The sequence below is a fragment of the Eptesicus fuscus genome, chromosome 16 (genome assembly GCF_027574615.1).
Source record: "Eptesicus fuscus isolate TK198812 chromosome 16, DD_ASM_mEF_20220401, whole genome shotgun sequence".
In the NCBI taxonomy this organism is placed as follows: Eukaryota; Metazoa; Chordata; class Mammalia; order Chiroptera; family Vespertilionidae; genus Eptesicus; species Eptesicus fuscus.
The window spans coordinates 13,159,133-13,178,934 of NC_072488.1; the positions used below are offsets into that span (position 1 = coordinate 13,159,133).

A 19,802-nucleotide genomic window follows, 5' to 3' on the forward strand; every position below is an offset into this window, starting at 1 on the left:
GGGCAGGGTACCATCCCAGCTCACCGGGGCAGGGGCAGAGTCCTGTCCCAGATCACCAGGGCAGGGTCGGGGTGTTGGGACCTGCCGAGGGGATCTTCCACCACCTTGCTGGGGAGAAGTGTGTGTCTCAGGGACATCCCTGGCTACTTATCACGACCATGTGGCCAAATCCTATCCCCAGAGTCAGCAGACAGGGAGTGGTCCTCTCCCCCTGGGTGGGAGGACATTTTCCGAGAGCCCCAGTAGGTGGTGAGGCCTGGGAGGGCTGGGTGGGTGGACCTCTGTGCGCCCAGCAGGGTTGCTAGGAGCCGCTGTGCCTTTGGGGCCAGGGCGGGGCTGGTGACGAGCTGGCTTCCAGATGGAGGGCAGGTTCTCTCATTCCTGAGCTGGGAGTTCCTGCTCAGCCAGAGGGAGCTGGCACTGCCTGCTGCCCGTCCCCAGATGCCATCTCGAGGGAGCCACTTGGAGGAGAATTGGTGGCCTGTGAGGTGTAGGCGTGGCTTGACCCCTCATTTTATCCCTGATCAGCTCTGGCCCCCCATCTCCCTCCCTGTCAGGGTGAGAGTGGCTCACCAGGATCTCAGCCAAGAATTTATAACCGTGGGTGAAGTCACAGAGTCTGTGGTGAGACCCTTGTCACGTAGAGGGAGAATGAAGTCAGACTGAGGACAGGAGCTGATGACGTACCTCAGAGGTTGAAGGGAGGCTGGGGGGAGGCTCGGGCGGTCAAGCGGTCAGCGCAGGACGATGAAATGGCCGCGGGGGCCGGGGGTTGGCTTGGCGGTGCGGGTGAGAACAAGGGCAAGAGCTTCGGGCAGATGGAGACAGGACACCCCGAAAGAAAATGCAGGCTGGGTCCTGGGAGGTGCCACTAGGTACCGAGTGATGACAGGGTCACAAGCCGACCTGCATCCTGGGCCGACCTGCATCAGGGTGCTCGGCAGCAACTGCTGGAGAGGCACAGGGTCAGCTCCCCGTGACGATTCCACTCCCCACCATCCCGAGACCCTGAGGCGGCCCTGTCGGAGCCACAGGCAAAGCAGGTGTGTGGGTTCCCGATGCTCCATCGTGAACTCTGTCCACAGCCACATGGCCTTGACCCTCAGGCTGTGAAATGTCCAGAGGCCTCGTGGGGGGGTGGCGGGTGTAAGAAGCATGGTTACTCGTGCGCTGACTCTCTGCCCGCCCACCACAGGGCCCTGCACGCTGCAGGTTGGGGCCCTCGGACCCTCGAGGACTGTCCCCACGGCCCAGAAAGTCGCTGCTGCCTCTGGACAACCTCCCGGCGCCTCCTCTGCCCGGGGCATGGGCAACCGCGATGCTGCCCCCCCAGGTAAGGCGCATCCGGGGGCCCCGGCTCGGGATCTTCCTCGGACTCTCCTCGGAGACGCAGCCAGGCGCCGTGTCCCCCGTCCCCACCCAGCTCTCCGTGGCTAGCACAGGCCTCTGGCTCGGGGGGGGGGGGGGGGGGGGGCTGTCGGGCTCCCTGGCCGGGGGAGGAGCTGAGAATGTTCTAAGGACTCGGCCGAGCTCTGCCTCCTCCCTGAGCTGGGGCTGCCCCGCTCTGTGGTGGGAGAATGAGGACGGGCAGAGGACAGGGGGCTGGGGCCTCAGGGAGGGCTGGGTCCCCCGTTTCCTCAGCTGACAAGGCCGGAGAGAGGGAGCCGTGTGGCCGGCTCAGTGTCAGGGGTCAGGGTTCCAGGCCTGGCACCGCCTGTGGGAGCCGCTGTGGGAGCCTCAGTTTCCCCTGGCGAGCGAGGGGGTCGGCGGGTCCTGCCCTCAGTGGAGTGGGTGCTTGTGAGGTGGGAGCCCCTGTTCCCGGGGAGGTCGGAGGGAAGCCAGGTGACCACGTGGGAGGGACGCAGGGAGCCCGAGGCCCGAGGCCTCAGCAGTTCAGGAGCAGCCACCCCGCTCAGGGCAGGAACCCGGGGCTTCGGCACATCAGTGTGCAGACAACCGCTGATCAGCGCTTCCTCGGGTCCTGCTGGGCATTCTGCCATCTGCCATCTGCCATCTGCCGTCTGCCATTCTGCCAGGCATCGTGTGTGGCAGGGAAGTGGGAGGTGCTGAAGGCAGGAGGAAAATCTAGAAATAGAATGACGATGTGACCGATGTCATCGTAGGAACCCTGGTCCTGTTCAACGCTCCGGTGTTGCTGATCTGGGAACCTAGACTCACAGAAGCTAACTTCTTTCCTGAGGTCACACAGGGGACAGGAACCCGACCCCGGACTCCTAGTTTAGGGACCTTCCACTGGGGGGTGGGCGTGCTGGGTTTTCACCTCCGTGCGGCTTCTCCAGCTGGTAGGTTAGGGCCCACGGGGGGGCCCCGAGGGGTGTGCGGGAGGGGCTGAGCCACGGCGGGCGGTGCAGGCCGTTGGTTCAGTTTGCAAACCCCCTGAGCTCAGGTTCTGCGAATAAGGATGCCTGGGGGCTGTGGGGCTGAGGGGGCACAGAGGCGAGGCAAGCTTCTTACAGGAGCGGGTGCCTAGCTGTGTCTCCCCTTCTCAGCTCAGGGTCCTTCCCCTGGGAGCCCGGCCTGCACCCACCCCCGGGCTCACAGCCCCCGCTCTGTTATTGCGGTTACTCACTGTCCCCACTGGACTTCAGGTCCCATTGCGATGGTCGGCCTCACTGTGCTGTGTCACCAGGGGCTGTGGGGGCAGCGTCCCTGACAGGGACGCTCTTATTAATAAAATGTGCAGTGGGGTCCATGGTGCAGGCTGCTGAGCGGGGGGTTAGGAGAGAAGAGGGTCAGGGTAGGACCCTCATGAAGGGCTTGGGCCTCCCAGGGGAGGGGACTGAGCAGGTGATGGGTCTCTGCTCTGACACTGAGGGTGCGGGTGGTGGTGGGGTTCAGAACCAAAGACACAGGGCAGGCGGTTACTGCGTGAGGGTGACGATTGAAGGCATGGCAGCGAAGGGGTGGCCCAGCGAGAGCAGCTGGTGTGAGACATGCCAGTGGACGGAGTGGGCACCAGAGGCGGCGGGGAGGGAGCCAGAAGAGAGGCGGTGTTGGCGGGTCTGGAGCAAAGGGCGGAGGAGGAGGCCGAGCGTGAGGGGAAAGGGCAGCAGGTGCAGAGCCGGGCAGAGCGGGGCCACGGGCTTCAGGGGCTCATGGAGCCATGGCCGCTGGGCTGGGGTGGTCGGCGCCCATCAGGCCAGGCTCTGCGTTGGGGGGATGGGCCGCAGAGACCCCCTGGGCAGAGTGCCGGGCAGTGTTCCCCAGCGCTGGTCTCGGGGGACTCTAAGAGGCCACTTCCCTGCCCTCTGCCCCAGCCCAGGTGCGGGCTGCGGTGGCCGTGCACTGTGGGAGCGTCCCTCGGACCGGCTCCAGGCCCCACGCCCTCCCGGGTGGAAGCCGCCACCCCAGCCTGCGGGCTGATGGGGAAGGTGAGATTGGAGGACGGGCTGGTGCCGGGGTCACCCCAAGCGGCTTCCACGTGCCCCGGGGCCTTCCACCCGGCCGGGTGACTGCAGAGTGTGGCCCCCTCCAGGAGGGAGGGGGTGACTGTTCAGATGCCTGGGCGTGGCCTCAGGCAGCCAGCAGGTGGGGTTTTACTGGGGTCCCTGCTGAATGGGGCCCTGGTTTCAGGTGGGCTCTTTCCATCCTGTGTCTCAGGGGACGGAGGTGTGGAAGGGGGATCCTCAGAGCAGGGAGGTGGGATCTCGGCATGCACCTGCCTCTCCTGGAGCCCAGGGGGAACCCCGAGAGCCCCAGGAAGACAGGGCCTGCGGTGTCTGCATCCAGGCTGGTGGAGGGAAGTGCCCTGTGTCACCATGGAGGGTTTTCAGGGCACTCAGCCTCTCTGCTCTGTGCCTTCCTGCTCCAGCTCCCAGCTGCGGGCCATTTCCTCGCGGAGCCCGGTTCCAGGGGTTTGGATGGCGAATCTGATCCGGTCACTTGTCCTCTCAGGCCTGTCCCCTCTCAGGCCCGCGGCTGGCACCCAGTGCACCAGGCCAGTGCCAGTGCCTGGGCATCGTCTCGGTTCACATCAAGGTGCCCTGGAGGAGGTGCGGGTGTGGTGGGTTCTGGGAGCTGGTCTGTCGGTCTCTCTCCCCCCCCCCCCCCCACCAAGGTCCAGGCCCCATTCAAACACTTCCCTTCCTGAAGGTTTTCCCCATCCTCCCCGCTCCATGCACCAGGCGCCCTGCTGCCCGCTCCACGGCGCGTCTCACATCTCACCCTGCAATGAACCCACTTAGGAACGGATCTTATTCCTCTCGTGGACTGAACGCCCTTTAGCGATAAAGACTGGTTCACGCAGTGGAATGTAAATTAGACGCAGCTCTCCCCTGCGTTTTATTCCTGCACAAACTGCCAAAGGGCTCTGCCGGGTGCAATCTTCAACTGGGATAACGTGCACTCGAAGACCCTAAAGAAAAAGAACACTCGGAGCACGTGTGCGTGCGTGTGTGTGCGTGTGTGCACGTGTGCGTGTGTGCGCGTGTGCGCATGTGCGTGTGTGACTAGGTAACACTTCTGTTTTGGAACAATATTGTGAAGATGCTTTACTACCCGAGAAAGAAAAAGATTCAGACGATTTTAAAACCTCACAGAGGTGCTGCTGTGACCACGTGTGCTCATGGCTCTGCCGTAAACCAGTCAGATAATTTGTCTAAGGAAACACATTAAGAAAGAGCCTCTGTTATGAAACAAACAGCAACAGCCACGCCGAGCGGGCCTCACGCGCCTCGTCTCCCACGCCTGCCCGTGCTGGGCACGGCCCGGACGCTCGAGCGTTTGCTAAGGAGTGATCGGAGGCACCGTGTGTGCTGGGGGCACGATCGGCTCCGATTCGCCTGCCCGCCTCTTTCCCGCCTGTGGTGCCGGGTGCCGGTGACCCTGAAGGGGCTGGTTGGATGCTGGAGGTTGGTGGCGGGTCCCTGGGCAGGCGGCCTCTCCCTGTGCGGTGACAGGGCTGCATGTCGAGTCCCCCTCGCCCTCTGGCCACCTCTCCGCGCTCTCCAGATGCCGCTGAGCGAGTGAATGGACCCAGGGGGCCGAGCAGGGACGGACTGGATCCACCGGGCAGATGGCTGTCTGTTCCAGGGAAGCGGTGCCAAGAGCTGGCCGGTGCCCGGTGCCGCCTGGGCGCCGTGTGCCAAGCCGCTCTTGTCTCTGTCCCCCCAGCTTCCCTCCAGCCAACGCCCGGCGTCCTGCTGGAGACGCCCCCGCAGCTCTCGCGTGGACATGGGGACCCTGGCAGCCTCCTGCTGGACGCTCCCCCGAAGGGCTGGCCGGCCAGGAATGGCCACCCCGGGAACTTGGGGGCCCTGTCCCAGGGGCCTCACCCTCTGCCCCTCCCTTCGCTGGAGTCAGAGGCCAGCAGTGTGGCCCGGGACACCACCCAGATCAAGGACAAGCTCAAGAAAAGGAGGCTCTCAGAGGGCTTGGCGGCATCTTCCCAGGGTGAGCCTGGGTCCTGCCCACCCCCCTCCCACCCGCCCCGGCCAGCCTCTGAATTACCCCCACTCTCTGAGCTCCTGGGACTGACTTATTCTCCATCTCCCCCCGTCCCCCCCGTCCCCCCTCGCCCCACAGCCTCTCTGGATCCTGGGGGAGGCCCCAAAGGAGTGGCCCCAAGGAGTGGCATCCCCCGGGCCACCGCTCAGAGGCTGCTGAGGCTGCCCAGGCCCATGCCTCCCATCCAGAGCACCCCCACCACCCCCGAGGCCAGCGGAGCCAAGGAGAGGGGCGTGGACCAGCCTGGGGGCAGCCAGGGGCCCCAGGAGAGGAGCCCCGGTGTCCAGGAGGTAAGGACTGGCCTACCCTCCGTCCTTCTGTCCTCCCTTCCATTCTTTCTCACCCCCTTTTCCTGAGCCCCGCGCTTCTCCAGAGGGCTCCCAGGTGCCGCCCTCGGGGTGGGAAGGGGCTTGGGCCCCCATTTCACCCCCCCACTCCCACCCAGTGTCCAACACCATTGCAGCTGGAGCCCTGGAGGCTGCCCCCGAGTTCCCGAGCTCCCGCTGAGCAGAGGCCGTGTGGCCGCCTGTCCTTCACTTGGGGGCCCTAGGCCTCCTCGGGTGTAAAGGCTCCCGAATCCCGCCTGCCTCTGGCCCTTCCCCTGTCAGGCTGGGGAGTGTGGCCGAGGGGGAAGAACGCGGGCTGAGGACTCGGGGGTCTGGGCTCTGGTTTCTCCTCTGCTCCTCACCGGCTGTGTGACCTTGGCCAAGTCACTTCCCGCCCTGGGCCCAGGCTGCACATCTATAAACAGAGGGGGTTGGACCAGATGCGTTTGAAGATCCCTCCCAGCCCTGGTGTTCTGGGATTTTTCTAAAATGAGGAAAACGAGAATAAGAAAAGGGGTTGGAGCAGGGATGAGGGGCCCCTGGCCAGGCTTGGTGCCTGGAGTGGTGAGGAAACAAGGAGCTTCCCGGGCCCCAGGGCTGAGTGGCTGGGAAGAGAAACCGGAGCCACTTCCCGGCACTGCACCTGCCCAGGCGGCTCCCACGGGAAGGGGCCGCCCTGTGCGAGGGGCCCGGAGGGGAGTGTCCCGGCGCATGTGTCTGTGGACCAGACCTTCCTCCTCCTCTGCTCCCAGACGCACCCCTCCCGGCAGTACCTGCACTGCAGTGACCAGAAGATGCACAAGCCACCGGGGGGCGTTGTGATCCCGCCCATCCCGAAGGTGGGGGTGCCCGCCGGGACCTCCTCCTGCACACCTGGCTCCCTTCCCAGCCTCCTGCCTCCAGGCCAGGATGTCCTCGTGGGCCCGGGGGCCCCCCACACACGGTAAGCAGCCCTCAGTCAAAACCCCCTGGCGGGCCTCTCTCCTTCTATCCCCCCAAGATCTGCTCGGGGTCCCCATGGCTGAACCTCTTTGCCAGAGCAGAGCTCTGGGGGCCCAGGCGTGTGAGGAGCAGGGTCCCCCACCCGTGAGCCACACACCTGGGGAGGCTGCAGCCTTGGGACCCCGCTCTGAACTGAACTCCCCCCAGTGCCTCAGCCTCTGTCCCCGACCAGGTTCCTGGTGTGAGTGGTGGCTGCAGTCATGGCTCAAATACCCAGGATTTTAAAGCTCTATTGCAAGGTGGCCCTTTGCTATTATGCATTCTCTTAATAAGTGGATACTAAAGATACAAGCTTATGAGTTTGAGGCAGTGTGGGAGGGAGGGTAAGGCTACAAACTTTGAAAGGGTCTTCATATCCAAGAAGGCTGGGGACCAGTGGGGTGGAGGATCCCTGGGCTGTAACGAAGCCGGGTTCATGGAGTGTAAACTGGACAGATCTGGGGCCTGACGTCCTGAATTCTCCCACTGCTCTCAAGCTCTTCGCTCTGTGTCTCCCCGGCTGCCGTCCCCTGTCTGTACCCATGTCCCCACCCTTCCCCAATCCGGGTGGAGTGTGGGGCCTGTCTGTGGACCTGCTCCTGGGCCAGAGCTTTCTCTCCACTCTCACACAGCGGTGGCTCCACCGCCCTCCACGCCCTCAGCACCTGACACGCCTCCTCTCCCGCTCCCACATCTGGCCCTGCCCCCGAGGGGCAGTCTGGGTGGCTAGAATGACCAGAGTGACGCTCCGGCCTTGCCTGGGCCAGTGGCCTTCCTGTCCGTCCCATTGCTCTTCACTCTGTGCATCGCTGGAGCTTGATGCCCTTGAGCTCCTCTCGGGACTCACTCTGTGCTGCTCTCCACCTTCCCGGCAGCTTCCCGTGTGCCCTCGCTCTTCCACCTTAAACGCAGCTGTTTCTGAAGTTTGTCCCAGGGCCCTGGCTCCCGTCTCCTTTCCTTCCCTGGCATCCTATCTGTGTGGCGGCTTCCAAGGCTCCGTGGGCGTGGGTGACCTCCACATCGCCCGCTCTGCCCGAGGTCTCCCCAGGGCCAAGCTCCGGGCTGGGCCTCCCCAGTGTGCAGGGGGGTGAGCATTACTCACAGGAGGAGGGGGAGTTTAGGGGTTAAGCTCTCATGAGTGGGGGCAGTTTGGGGACTTGAGCCCAGTCTGCTCTGAGCTGGGAGATGTAACTTCCCTGCTGCAGGAACCTGCAGGGCCGGGCTTCCTTCAGGACCGAGCAGATTCCGTGTGGACTGGCTTCCGGGGAATCGAGGGCCTGTGCAGCCGGGAGCAGGCTCAGAGCTGTGTTGGGACACCCGGTTGAGTTTGCAGAAGGAGCTACAGCTTTGAACCCCCGGGCCCTCTCTTTACAGGGCACCCTCCACCCCCCTCCACAGTGTCCCCCTCGCTGCCACCCTGTCCTCGAGCTGCCTACCCAGGCCCCACAACCCCTCCCTGGCCATCCTCACCGTGCTTTTCTCTCCCCCGTTCTTTTAAGATTGCTTCGGGAGAGTGGGCCTCGGGAGAAGACCCCTAAATCTCTGGGTATGTACTCTCCCTGTGCACCCCCACTTGTCACTCAAGCTCGGGTTCCTGGGCTGGGTCGTGGGATCGGAATTAGGGCCGGAGGAGACCTGAGAGCTGTCGGACCCAAGCCCCTCATTTCCTGGACGGGGACGCTGATGTCAGGTCGGCACCAGTGCGTGTAGCTTCATGGCGACCAGCTGAGAGAGGGGGCGCTGCCTTACGGGACCGTCTCCTGGTCTCTGAGTGTGGGAGCAGCCAGCCTGTCCCCCTGCACCCAGGGCCGTGGCTCCCAAGCTGCCTCCTGACAGGTGGCGAGCCCGCCCTGCCCTGTGTGATCAGCGGGGGGGAGAGCATTCCTCACCAGAGGAGGAGAGAAGTTAAACTCTCAGTCAGCCAGGAGGGGTCAGGGTCAGGGGAACAGGGCCCACGGCTGGAAGGGAGGCAGGGCCGGCTGGAGGCTGAGCGCAGACAGGATTCAGATGGGGAGGAGGCTCTCCAACCTGGTCCCCAGCTGTGGAGAGCGGGCTGGGGGGGGGGGGGGGGGTGACCAGCAGCTGAGCCCGGACAGGTTACCTGAGGGGACCTGGCAGGGCACCCGGAGCCCGGCCCCACACCGGGCTGGAGGCAGCTGTGTGCTGACCGGCAGGCGGGTGGGCTCCCAGGCCAGCTTCCTGGTGGTCACTCTCGTAAGCAGCTCAGCAGGTGGGTCAGTTGGCGAGGGGCAGGCTGCTGCCCAGGGGCCCCAGGGTCAGGGGTGAAGCTGGGCCTGATGGGCAGGCCGGGCACAGAAACCTCCGGGGCAGCTACATCTCCCCCTCCCAGGCCGGGGAGCTCAGGGGGTCTGTGTGGCGCACTCTGGCGCCCCGAGTGTCCCTGCAGAGCTAACCCTGAGAATGCTGGTGTGGGGTTTGGGGCAGGAGATCCCAGTCTGTACCACCACCCCCACCACCTGCCTGACCAGCTGCTGCTTGAGCACCAGGTCCCCCCGGGCGGGCTGCTCGGACAGGCTTCCTAGGGTGTCTCTTGGGGAGCAGGTGAGGAGGGGGATACAAAATAGCAAAGTCCTCAAAGGGTTCCCCAATCCTCCAGCAATACAGCCGATACGTGTGACGCCCCCAGGACACAGGGGCTCATGTGGTATTGTCTGAAGCCGAGGGCTTCCCCAAGCCTGGGGGCACCCCTGCTGTCCTTGCCGGGGGCAGCTGGCACCAGGACACCTGTGCCCTCTGCCCACCTCTCACTTCTGGGCAGATGAATCCCAGCCAGTCCCTCCTTCTCCTCAGCCACCGGTCCTTCTCCAGGCCATGGGTGCCCCCTGCACCAGGCGGAGGGAGCCTTCACAGAAGGCATGGTCGGGCGGAGGACCAGGGTGACGGGGGAGCCCTGCGGGAACCCAGCCTCAGACGTCCTTTCCGGCCTCAGGCAGCCCCAGATGGAGCCCCATCTGAGGGGACCCTGATTTGCAGGTTCACCCAAGGGCGGTGAGCTCCAAACTTTGTGAGCAGGAGAAACTGATAACATTTCTTTCATTCAAAGAAAACTAATGACCCTACCCCACCCTGCTGCCATGAGAAATGTACTTTTACAAACATTTGGTTGGGCCCAGACAGTGTGGCTCAGTGATTGAGTGTTGACCCATGAACCAGGAGGCACATGCCCGGGTTGCGGGTTCAAACCCCAGTGTGGGTGCACAGGAGGCAGCCGATCAATGATTCTCTTTCATCATTGATGTTTCTATCTCTCTCCCCTTCCTCTCTGAAATCAATAAAAAAATATATTTAAAAAACTTTTGATTGGGGAAGTGTAAAAAAACTGTGGGTTTGATGTCATTTGGAAATGAGTCTGTATTTTATTAATCACCAGAGTGTCTCAAGGCTGCTGGGCCCCAGCTTTCCCCTCTGTAAAGTGAGAGGATTGGCTTGGCATTCGTTCTCTGGCCCCTCTGTGCCGTGTCATAGGCTCAGACAGGTGCATGGTGGTATACAATGGGCAGTGGGCTCACATTATTTTTTTCCTCAGGTACATACCTCCCAGGTAAGATAGATTTATATTCTTAGGAAAATCTTAGACCACTTAGGTAGCAGGTCTGATGATCCTGTTTCTTGTCCAGCTTCCTCCCCACCTTTCCCTATCTATACTAATAAAAGGGTAATATGCAAATTGGTCAGGACGCCCTCACAGTAATGACTGAACAGCAGGCTGCGTGGGGCGGCCAGGCCAGCAGGGCGGGCAGTGAGGGGCCATCAGACCGGCAGGAGGGGCAGTTGGGGGCGACCAGGCCTGTAGGGGTGGCAGTTGGGGGTGACCAGGCCAGTGGGGGGGGAGGGAGTTGGGGGTGACCTGGCCAGCAGGCAGAGGTGGTTAGGGGTGATCAGGCTGGCAGGGGGGACAGTTAGGAGTGATCAGGCAGGCAGGCAGGCAGGTGAGCAGTTAGGAGCCAGCGGTCCCAGATTGTGAGAGGGATGTCTGACTGCCAGTTTAGGCCTGATCCCCGGCAGTTGGACATCCCCCGAGGGGTCCGGGGTTGGAGAGGGTGCAGGCTGGGCTGAGGGGACCCCCTCCCATGCATGAATTTCATGCACCGGGCCTCTAGTATTAGAATAAGGTGTGTAGTAATTATTGAGTAAGTGAATGAAGGGATGAGTGAATGGATGAATGAAAGGAGGAGGATATTGGTCTTTGGACAGCCTGCGCTACGCCTGTCAGTGCATCTCTGTAGAGTACATTTCACTTGGGTCTTTCTCCACCCAGGCAGTGTTGGGCAGAAGACGTGAGGGTGGAGGGTGTAGGCAGTAAATGTTACCACAATCGCAGGGTCCTAGAGCCTCCGGGCTTCCCAAGGGACGGCTGCTGCTTCGGGGTGTCCTCAGTTCCTTTTTTTTTTTTTTTTTAAATGTTTTTATTGATTTTTAAAGAGAGAGGAAGGGAGCAGGATAGATAAAAACATCAATGAGAAACATCATCCATCAGCTGCCTCCTGCACGCCCCCTAGTGGGGATTGAGCCTGCAACCGGGGCATGGGCCCTGACCTGGGAACGGAACCACTGCCCAGGCCTCAGTTCTATTCTTGTTCTTGACCCCTCAGAGCCAACACCTTCGGCCCCGCATGTCAAAGGCAGGTCTGCTGCCCCCGAGAAGCCTGCTCCGACTTCATCTCCGTCTGCTCCTGCGCCGACAGCCTCCTCCTCCAGCCATGCTGAAGAAGCCCAGCGCTTGCTAAACGAAGGGGACCCGAAGGAGAGCAGCACCAAGGTATCTGGAAAGCGAGAGGAGGAGGAAGTCGGGGTCAGAGTGGACCACTGGCTGAATGCAAGCGTGTTTCTGAAACATACCAGTGTGGGTCCACTTGAGGAAAGCAAAGAAGAGCCCTAAGCAGCTGCCCCTAGTACTTGAGGCGAGAACCTGCAGAGGGCCTGGGAGAAGGCTGAAGAAAAGAAGAGAAACGAGAGAGAAGGGGTGAGGGGGACTAGGTGAAGGGAGGAGTACGGTGAGGAGCTGAGGGCAGCGGTGAGGGAGGGAGGGAGGGAGGGCAGGAGGCGGTCACACCTGGTTCGAGGGAAGCAGGATGTGGAGGAGAGTACAGACGGACTTAGGTGCCCCGAGCCGAGTAATCTGAGCCAGCACCCAAGATAGCAGGCGAGAGGCAGCTGACGGAGACAGATCAGCCAAAGGCTGTGCTTGACAGGCTGACAAATGGCTTGCACTCAGAAGGTGACCTTGGCCCACATGATTCTCTTCCCCGAGTGAATTCAGTAAAGCTGGGAGAGTCACTGTATGGGGGCGGGTGCTCCTTCTTTGAAAGAGATATGAAAGTGCCATGAACATAGCTCGAAGGCCTGCTGGGTGCATGTGCTGTGTTAGGTCTGGGATCCAGGGGTGGTGAGGGTCGGGTCCAGGCCACAGTCCTTCCACTCCAGCGAGGGTGACTCCGTGAAACAAAGGAAGAATGACTCAGTGCTGTGAAGTGACCTGAGCCTCCACCTCACCGTGGCCACTCACTCCCATGGTCACACCGTAGCCCTTGGCACTGCCAATAACTTCACCCCCACCGGCATCTCAAGTTCAAGCAGCCCCCTCACTCACCACTGTCTCCTGTTGTTCTCGCTCAGTCCATCTAACATTCCAGCTCTAACATTTTGTTCCTTCTTGTGCATAAACAATATTCTCCTTGAAACTGGATCATTCCTATTAACATCTCCGCTCTCTGTTATTTCTTTCATCTTAACAAAACAAAGCCAGAACCATTCTTTCCCGAGTCCACCAGAGTCAGGCTCTAGTCCCCGCCCCGCCCCCCGCCCCCCCCCCCCGCCCCAAAACTGCCCACGTTCAGGCCACTGAGGACCACCACCGCCCCAGGTGTGGCGCATCACTGTCCTCGTTTAACTTGACCCATTGGCAGCTTTCTTAGCTCATCCTACTTGGGTTCCCACCTGGGGTTGGAGGCAAGGGATTGGCTTCTTCCTTGGTTCTCTGCCTCCCTCAAAGGCAGCTCCTTCCTAGTCCACCTTTGCTGGACCCTCTTCACATTCCTGACCTCTGCATGCTGGAGGCCCCCAGAGCTCAGACTTCTGGCCTCGTATCCATTTATACTGACCCCCATGACCTGGTACAATGCATGGCATTGAGTGCCATCATTGAGGACTTTCAAATGTCCCATCCAGCCCAGACCTTCCCCTGACATCAAGTATCAGTGAAATTATCTATGTATATAAAAGCCAAGCGACCAGAACAACCAGAATGACCAATTGCTATGATGTGCACTGCAGCCGGCCAACTAGCCCAGGTGGGTGGGGCCAGCTGGACAACCTCCTGCAGCCCCTCCCTCCGGCCGGCCCCCATCCATGCACGAATTTGTTCACCGGGTCTCTAGTATATATATAAATGACCTAAATTATTATATAAATTATATATTATATATAACCTTATCCAGATAGATAGGTAGAGAGAGAGAGACTCACCTTCTATGTGGGTGGCAGTAAAAGACAACTCCAGCCATCCAGCTGCTCCGCCCAAAAATCTTGGGCCCATCCTTGCCTCCTCTCTCTCTCTCATCGCACACCTCACACCTCAGCAAGAGCAGTGGGCTCCGCTTTGAAACAGTCCAGATCCAGCCAGCTGCCATCCCGCTACCCTCGTGCAAGCCCATCACCCCAACACATGCGAACTCTTGCTCTATTTTTGCAACTTCTTGTGAGTGTTAAATTATTTCAAAATAAGTTACACAAAACAACACTGAGAGCCTCTCCCCCAGTGGGAGTCAGATCACGTCATCCTCTGCTCAGACCTCCAGTGACTCGCTGTGTCCTGCAGAGGAAAAGCCCAGGTCCTGGGCATGGACCACAGAGCCAGTGCACCCACTCCTGCCCCACCTGCCGCCTCCCGCCGGTGGCCCACATCCTCTGACTTGGGTGCTCCAACCAGGGTCCTCTTCACTGCTCCCAGCATGCCCAGCCCACCCCAGCCTCAGGGCCTCCGCATTCACTGTTCCCTCTGCTCCGAACACTGCATGGCCTGCTCCCTGCCCTCATGGATGTTGCTGCCTACTCTTGGCCTCTTCAGTGAGTCCCCTGGGCCCTCCTACCCAAGGCAGAAGCCCGTCGCCCTCTGCCCCTTATTTCCTGCTGGCATGCAGTGCCCGGCGTTAGAGGCGGGCCTGCTTGTTCTTTGTCCCCTGGTCTCCCCACTCCATGGAAGCACTCTCGAAGCACGACCTTGTCATTCTGTTTATTCCCAGAACAGTGATTGGCACACGCTTGAATGAATGAAGGCATAGAAAGCACAGTTGGGGCCCCCAAGGGTAATGGAGTTTGCCTTGACCTTGTGCCAGATCCAGGTCACCATCTCCAAGTCCGCCCAGGAGACAATGCGGCTGAAGCAGCAGAAGGAGAAGGAGCTGGTCCAGAGGGCGGAGGAGCTGGGAAGGGCGAGGGAGCTCACGGCCCAGGGCCTGGGTGCCCGGGGAACCTCAATGAAGGAAGGTACTGGTACCTGGGGCAGGAGTCCCTCAGGCTGGGGGACTTCTTGGCCAACACCTTTGGCCCAAAGAGAGGCTTCCACAGTTCCCCCACACCCCCTCCTGAGACTGGACAGGGAGCCGCACCTGCTCTCTGGCAGCCCACTCTTGGGCTGGGGTCGGGGATCAGGCAGAACCGGCTCCATCCTAGGACTTTCTCCCCCCCCCCACCCCACAGGCCTCCTTCCCCTCCGGGGCAGGGGCACCCTGTCTGTACCCGCTGGGATAAGCAGCCCACGCAGACACAACACCGGCGTCGTCCTGAGGAAGCGAGCCAACCGGGCCTCACTGCCCAGCATCCCCGTCAGCAAGCAGGAGCCCTGCTTCGCCCGCCATGCTTCAGGTGGGGCCCAGACCGGCTGGTGGGGGGCACGTGCCCCTCTCGCTGGGTTGCCTTGGGATTCCGTGGGCATGACAAAGGTGAACCTGGCTTCCCATGTTAGAGTAGGGGTGGCCCTCCCCCCAGAGAGAGGAACAAAGTCTGGGAGTCAAAAGCATCTATGGGTCGGGCTGGGACCCCCGGGGTATCACCATTGGAGCTGTGATGGCTGGACAGGTATGACCAGCCTGTGTGACATGCCCTAGACCAGTGGTCAGCAAACCGCGGCTCGCGAGCCACATGCGGCTCTTTGGCCCCTTGAGTGTGGCTCTTCCACAAAATACCACGGCCTGGGCGAGTCTATTTTGAAGAAGTGGCATTAGAAGAAGTTTAAGTTTTAAAAATTTGGCTCTAAAAAGAAATTTCAATTGTACTGTTGATATTTGGCTCTGTGGACTAATGAGTTTGCCGACCACTGTCCTAGACCATGGATGGGAACAGCATCCCCGGAAGTAGCTGGACACACCAGGAAGAAGAGGAGAGGGTTCTGGGAAGGCCTGGGGGTCCTGCATGTTGCCTCATAAGATGTCAGGGCTGGAGAGTGCTGGGTACAGACGGGATCTGAGGACCCAATGATTCTTTGGGATGTTCAGGAAGGGGTCAAGGGGCAGGGAGGCTCTGTCCCCATTCCTCCAGGGGAACATCTGTTCTGCCTCGCCCTTTTGTGTTCCGGGCGTCCACATGAGATTTCACTCAAAAAGAATGTGCTGTTGAGGAATGTTTGGAAACCACCAACCTGGTTCAGAGTTTCTGTGAGTGCGGGACGTGGTGGGACAAGGATGGGAGAGCAGAGCAGCGTCTCTGTGCCGGAAGTAATATTGACCCACTTCCTTTCCCATTCCCTTTCTATCCGTTTGTTCAACAAGCAGGAAGTCTTCATTTGGTGCTAGTCTTGAGCATGTTTTTAAGGCTTGCAAATATCCTTTTATTTTATTTATTTATTTTAAAATATATTTTTATTGATTTCAGAGAGGAAAGGAGAGGGAGAGATAGAAACATCAATGATGGGAGAATCATTGATCGGCTGCCTCCTGCACACCCCCTACTGGGGATCGAGTCTGCAACCTGGGCGTGTGCCCTTGACTGGAATCTAACCTGGGAACTTTCAGTCCGCAGTCTGATGCTCTATCCACTGAGCCAAACCGGCTAGGGCAAAAAAAAAAAAAAAAAAATCTCCTTTTAAATAGAGATCTTTCTCCAGGCTTGAGACATGGGAAGCTGGCTGCAATTTATACTAGAGTTTAGAACGTTCTTTTAGTTTTACTGTGAACATTGACCATATTTTACGACAAATGATATTAGTTTACCAATTATGGTAGTGATATAAATTTCCCTTTAAAGTAAACTTACGTAGGATTTGAAAAGTGGTTTAATTTGAAGAAAAATACCAATAAGAAAAATAACAATAAAAGTATAGGTGATTAAGAGATATGGCAAAAACAGCCCACCATGAAAGTGGTCATTGAATGGTTGATACTTGGGAAATAGTACTCTACCTAACCCACCCTGCTCATTTTATACAGCAGAACTGAGACCCAGAGTCTCAAGGTCATCCAAGGTCATGCAAGGGGATGGTGGCCCCTCGGGACTAAGACTTTGGCTGATGACTCTTGTGCCAGCGCAGAGCTGAGAAGAGATTTGCCCAGCACCTCCTGGGTGCACCAGAGTGAATAGCATGCCAGAGGGGATGGAGTTAGTGTGGCAGTGAGAGCTCCGGGCTCTGAGACCTTCCCGTCCGGGCTCTGCTGGCACAGGAGCTGAGGGGCTGTCGCAGGGAAGGGGGGTGGGGTGTGGGGGTGGGGGAGCTAGCTTCTCTGGGCTCTGATGCCTCAACTACGTGATTCCTGCATTGGACCAGATAGATGCTTCCCTTGTAGGAGCTGATGATTCTAGCATCTGTCCCCAAGGAAGGAGAGCCCAGAGAACACATGACCTGATTTTTAAACAACATCCCTGCTTATTGTCAGTCCCTGCAAGTGTGGCCACGTCTGGACCATGCAGGTGCCTGGCTGCGTTCATTGTCCCTTGTTTCCTCTGGCCTCTGCCTCTGATCACTTCCCTGCCCTCGGGCCACCTCAGAAGGGTAGAGAGTGGGGGATGGGGAGGGGGCGGCTGATAACACAGGCTCAGGGGTGGGTGCGAGGTTGGAGTGCCACAGGGAGTCGGGGAGTCATTCCTTGATGGACTTACTGGCCTCACCCCAAGCCCAGAGAGGGCAGGATTGGAGGTGCATCGCTGGTGGGGTGGGCTCCATCACATGGCATCAAGTGGCATGTCACAGGCAAGCTTGTTTACAATAACAGGTTGGCAAAGGCAGGAATGGAAAACTCAACAAAAGGCGGAGTGGGGAAGTCTGTGTGGCTCCCGGGAAGCGGCGCTCCCAGTCCGTCTCCCTGACGCAGGGGAGGTGGGCTCAGGGCTGCGGGCCAAGCCCGGGTCCTCTGGTAAAAACTCCCTCGTTTCTCTCCTGTGAGCGCAGCGAACTCGTTACCCGCGGTGCTAACTTTCGGGTCCCCTGAGTGGGAAGAAGAGGAGGAGGAGATGGATCTTCGGGCCTTTAAGGAGTTGAGGCCTTTCTCGAACCCGGAGCTGGGGTTGATGGATGCCCTCCAGTGCCTCCACAGCAGTGACTGGTGAGGTGACACCTTCCCCTCTATGTGTGGCGGCCAGGGGAGAGCTGCAGAATAGCTGCTGCCCCCACCCCCCCCACCGCTCTCACTGCTGGGGCCTGGTCCCGTGGAGGGAGGTGTGTGTGTGTGTGCGTGCGTGCGTGTGTGCGTGTGTGCGCGTGTGCATGTGCATGTGTGCGTGTGCGTGTGTCCAGCCTCCTGCGTCTGCCCTGTGACCTCCAACAGCCCACTATACTGCTCCGTGGTGCACCAGAGCCAGGCATGGCAGGCATAAACATGGCTCCCAACGCTCCTTTAGGAGCCCTTAGAAAGGTCACGGCCCTTCATTTCTCTAAGTGAAGTCACCCTGCTCCCAGTTCCTACCGCTGCGCCGGTGGACACACACTCTTAGTCGTGAGCAGCGCCGTGACTCGGGGTCCAGAGCATTTGCGGGAAGCCCTCCCATCGTCTGTCCTCATGTTCAGTACCCCCTCCTGAAGCCACCAGCCTGTCACGGGTGTGTGCTCCTGGCCCTGGGGTGGGCTTCCCTTGTGGGTGAGGTTGAGCCAGGGGTCCCATAACATGGCTTTTCCTGGACGGCTAAGATTTCAGCCTGGGCCTGGCCCGTGTGGCTCAGTGGTTGACCCATGAACCACGAGGTCACTGGTTCAATTCCCGGTCAGGGCACGTGCCTGGGTTGCGGGCTCCATCCCCAGTAGGGGGCATGCAGGAGGCAGCTGATCGATGATGTTTCTCTCTCTCACTGAAGTGTCTATCTCTCTCTATCCCTGTCCCATTTTCTCTCTCTAAAAATTAATAAAAACATATTTAAAAATAGAAGCGTTCAGCCTGGGTGTGCCATCAGGAAACCCTGCCTTCGGGCCTTCAAATCCCACCCCGCTGCGGTGCGGAGAGGGTGGCGGTGCGGCGCCCCTGGTCTGCAGAGGGGGCGGGGTCCGCCCTCCCCACCTGCCAGTGACAGGCCTGGGCTTGCTTCTCAGGCACATGAAGGAGAAGGGCCTGGTGAGCGTCCAGCGCCTGGCAGCCTGTCACCCGGAGGTCCTCGCTGGGAGGCTGCACGACGTGTCCTTGGCTGTGACTGGAGAGGTGAGGCCTCCCAGACAGCCTGTGTCCTGTGCCCCCTGCCCACCCCCAGCCTGTCCCCCTTCCCTGGGGCTGCTGTTCAAAGCGGGACAGAGAACAGCCACGGAGAAGCCATGGCTCCTTGGAACAGGGGCGTCCCCCACGTATTTCTCAGCCCTCAGCCACTAAGGTGGGAGGTAGCCACCCATTTCTCAGATGAGAAAACTGAGGCCTGCGGTTTCCTTATTTCTATGCCATCGGCCTGCATTGTCCTCTGTACTCAAAATGCCAGCGGAGGGATGGAGTGTCCTGGGTCAAGTCTCCAACCTCAGGGTGGTTGTCACATTTCCCAAGCCCTTTCTCCCAGGGGCTGGGCGTGGCTGGGCCCAGATGGGCAGTAAGATGCATCTCGTCGCAGATGGAGGCCATGGCCCCCCAACCCCTCGGGAATAGGTTGTTCCAGTGGGGGGCCTTGTGCAGATGAAATTGAACATTCTTTATAAAAGTACTCGGAAGACTGTTGTACAAATTTCAGATGATAATGACGGAATTCGTCATTATGATGGTGACAACAGTAATAATATTTTTTAAAACGGGACAAAATATTGCCCAGAGCTGCTGCAGCCCAGGAGGCCTAGGCCTGGGGTGAGGGTGGAGGCACGGGTGGGGGTGCAGTGGCCATTCTGGGAGCCCCTGACAGGGCCCAGCAGTGTGGTGCCTCTCCCATCTCTCCCCGAGGTCACCAACCTCCGCTCCAAGGTGTCCCGCTTGGCCATCAGCGTCCTGGGAGGCCTCTTCCGGGCCTTGAAGAAGAATATGGACCAGGAGGCGGAAGAGGTGGCCCGCTGCCTGCTGCAGAAGATGGGCAACACCAGCGAGTTCATCCAGAGGGCGGCCAACCGGTCCCTGGGGGCCATGGTGGAGCATGTGACCCCTGCCCGGTCCCTGGTGGCCCTCACCTCAGCGGGCATCTAGTATGTGGCAGCCAGTTGTCTGAGGGGTGTGTGTGTGGGGGGGTGGCCCAGGAGGGGAGGGGAGGGGAGGGGCATGGGGTGGGAGAGGAGGGGGACTGAGCAAGTGCTTCACTCGTGCAGCTGGGGGAGCTCCTGGGGGGGCTGTCCCACCTGGGGAGCCAGGTGATGAGGCCTGGCAAACAGGGAGAGGTGCTTTGTTCTGTTCGAAGTGAGGAGTCCTGGTGGCGGCGCTAACATCCCCAGAGACGGCTGCAGAGGCAGCCTTCCGCCTGTTCCAGGGACGGGCGTTTCTGATGAAATCTGGGCCGTCGGAGAGCAAGGCACACGCTCATCTTCAGCTGCACCGCTCGGCCTTCTGGGGAGGAGGATGGGCGGACTGCTCCTGCGGCCGGATTTGCTTTTCCCTTCTAGAAAAACCCAACCCCAAAGCAGAACCAAAAGCA

General features: G+C 60.0%; 1 protein-coding gene across 1 annotated transcript in view; it reads left to right on the top strand.

Annotated features, from left to right (window-relative positions):
* The first annotated feature begins 1,305 nt into the window (after window positions 1-1,305).
* Window positions 1,306-19,802, top strand: part of TOGARAM2 (TOG array regulator of axonemal microtubules 2) — a 35,828-nt gene continuing 17,331 nt past the window's right edge. Inside the window, exons 1-12 of the mRNA XM_028140471.2 lie at window positions 1,306-1,333; window positions 3,279-3,392; window positions 5,134-5,412; window positions 5,545-5,756; window positions 6,545-6,735; window positions 8,273-8,319; window positions 11,387-11,553; window positions 14,129-14,279; window positions 14,493-14,657; window positions 17,173-17,326; window positions 18,304-18,409; window positions 19,124-19,359. Coding sequence (XP_027996272.2) covers window positions 1,306-1,333; window positions 3,279-3,392; window positions 5,134-5,412; window positions 5,545-5,756; window positions 6,545-6,735; window positions 8,273-8,319; window positions 11,387-11,553; window positions 14,129-14,279; window positions 14,493-14,657; window positions 17,173-17,326; window positions 18,304-18,409; window positions 19,124-19,359 — 1,850 coding nt within the window. The remainder of the gene's footprint in view (window positions 1,334-3,278; window positions 3,393-5,133; window positions 5,413-5,544; window positions 5,757-6,544; window positions 6,736-8,272; window positions 8,320-11,386; window positions 11,554-14,128; window positions 14,280-14,492; window positions 14,658-17,172; window positions 17,327-18,303; window positions 18,410-19,123; window positions 19,360-19,802) is intronic.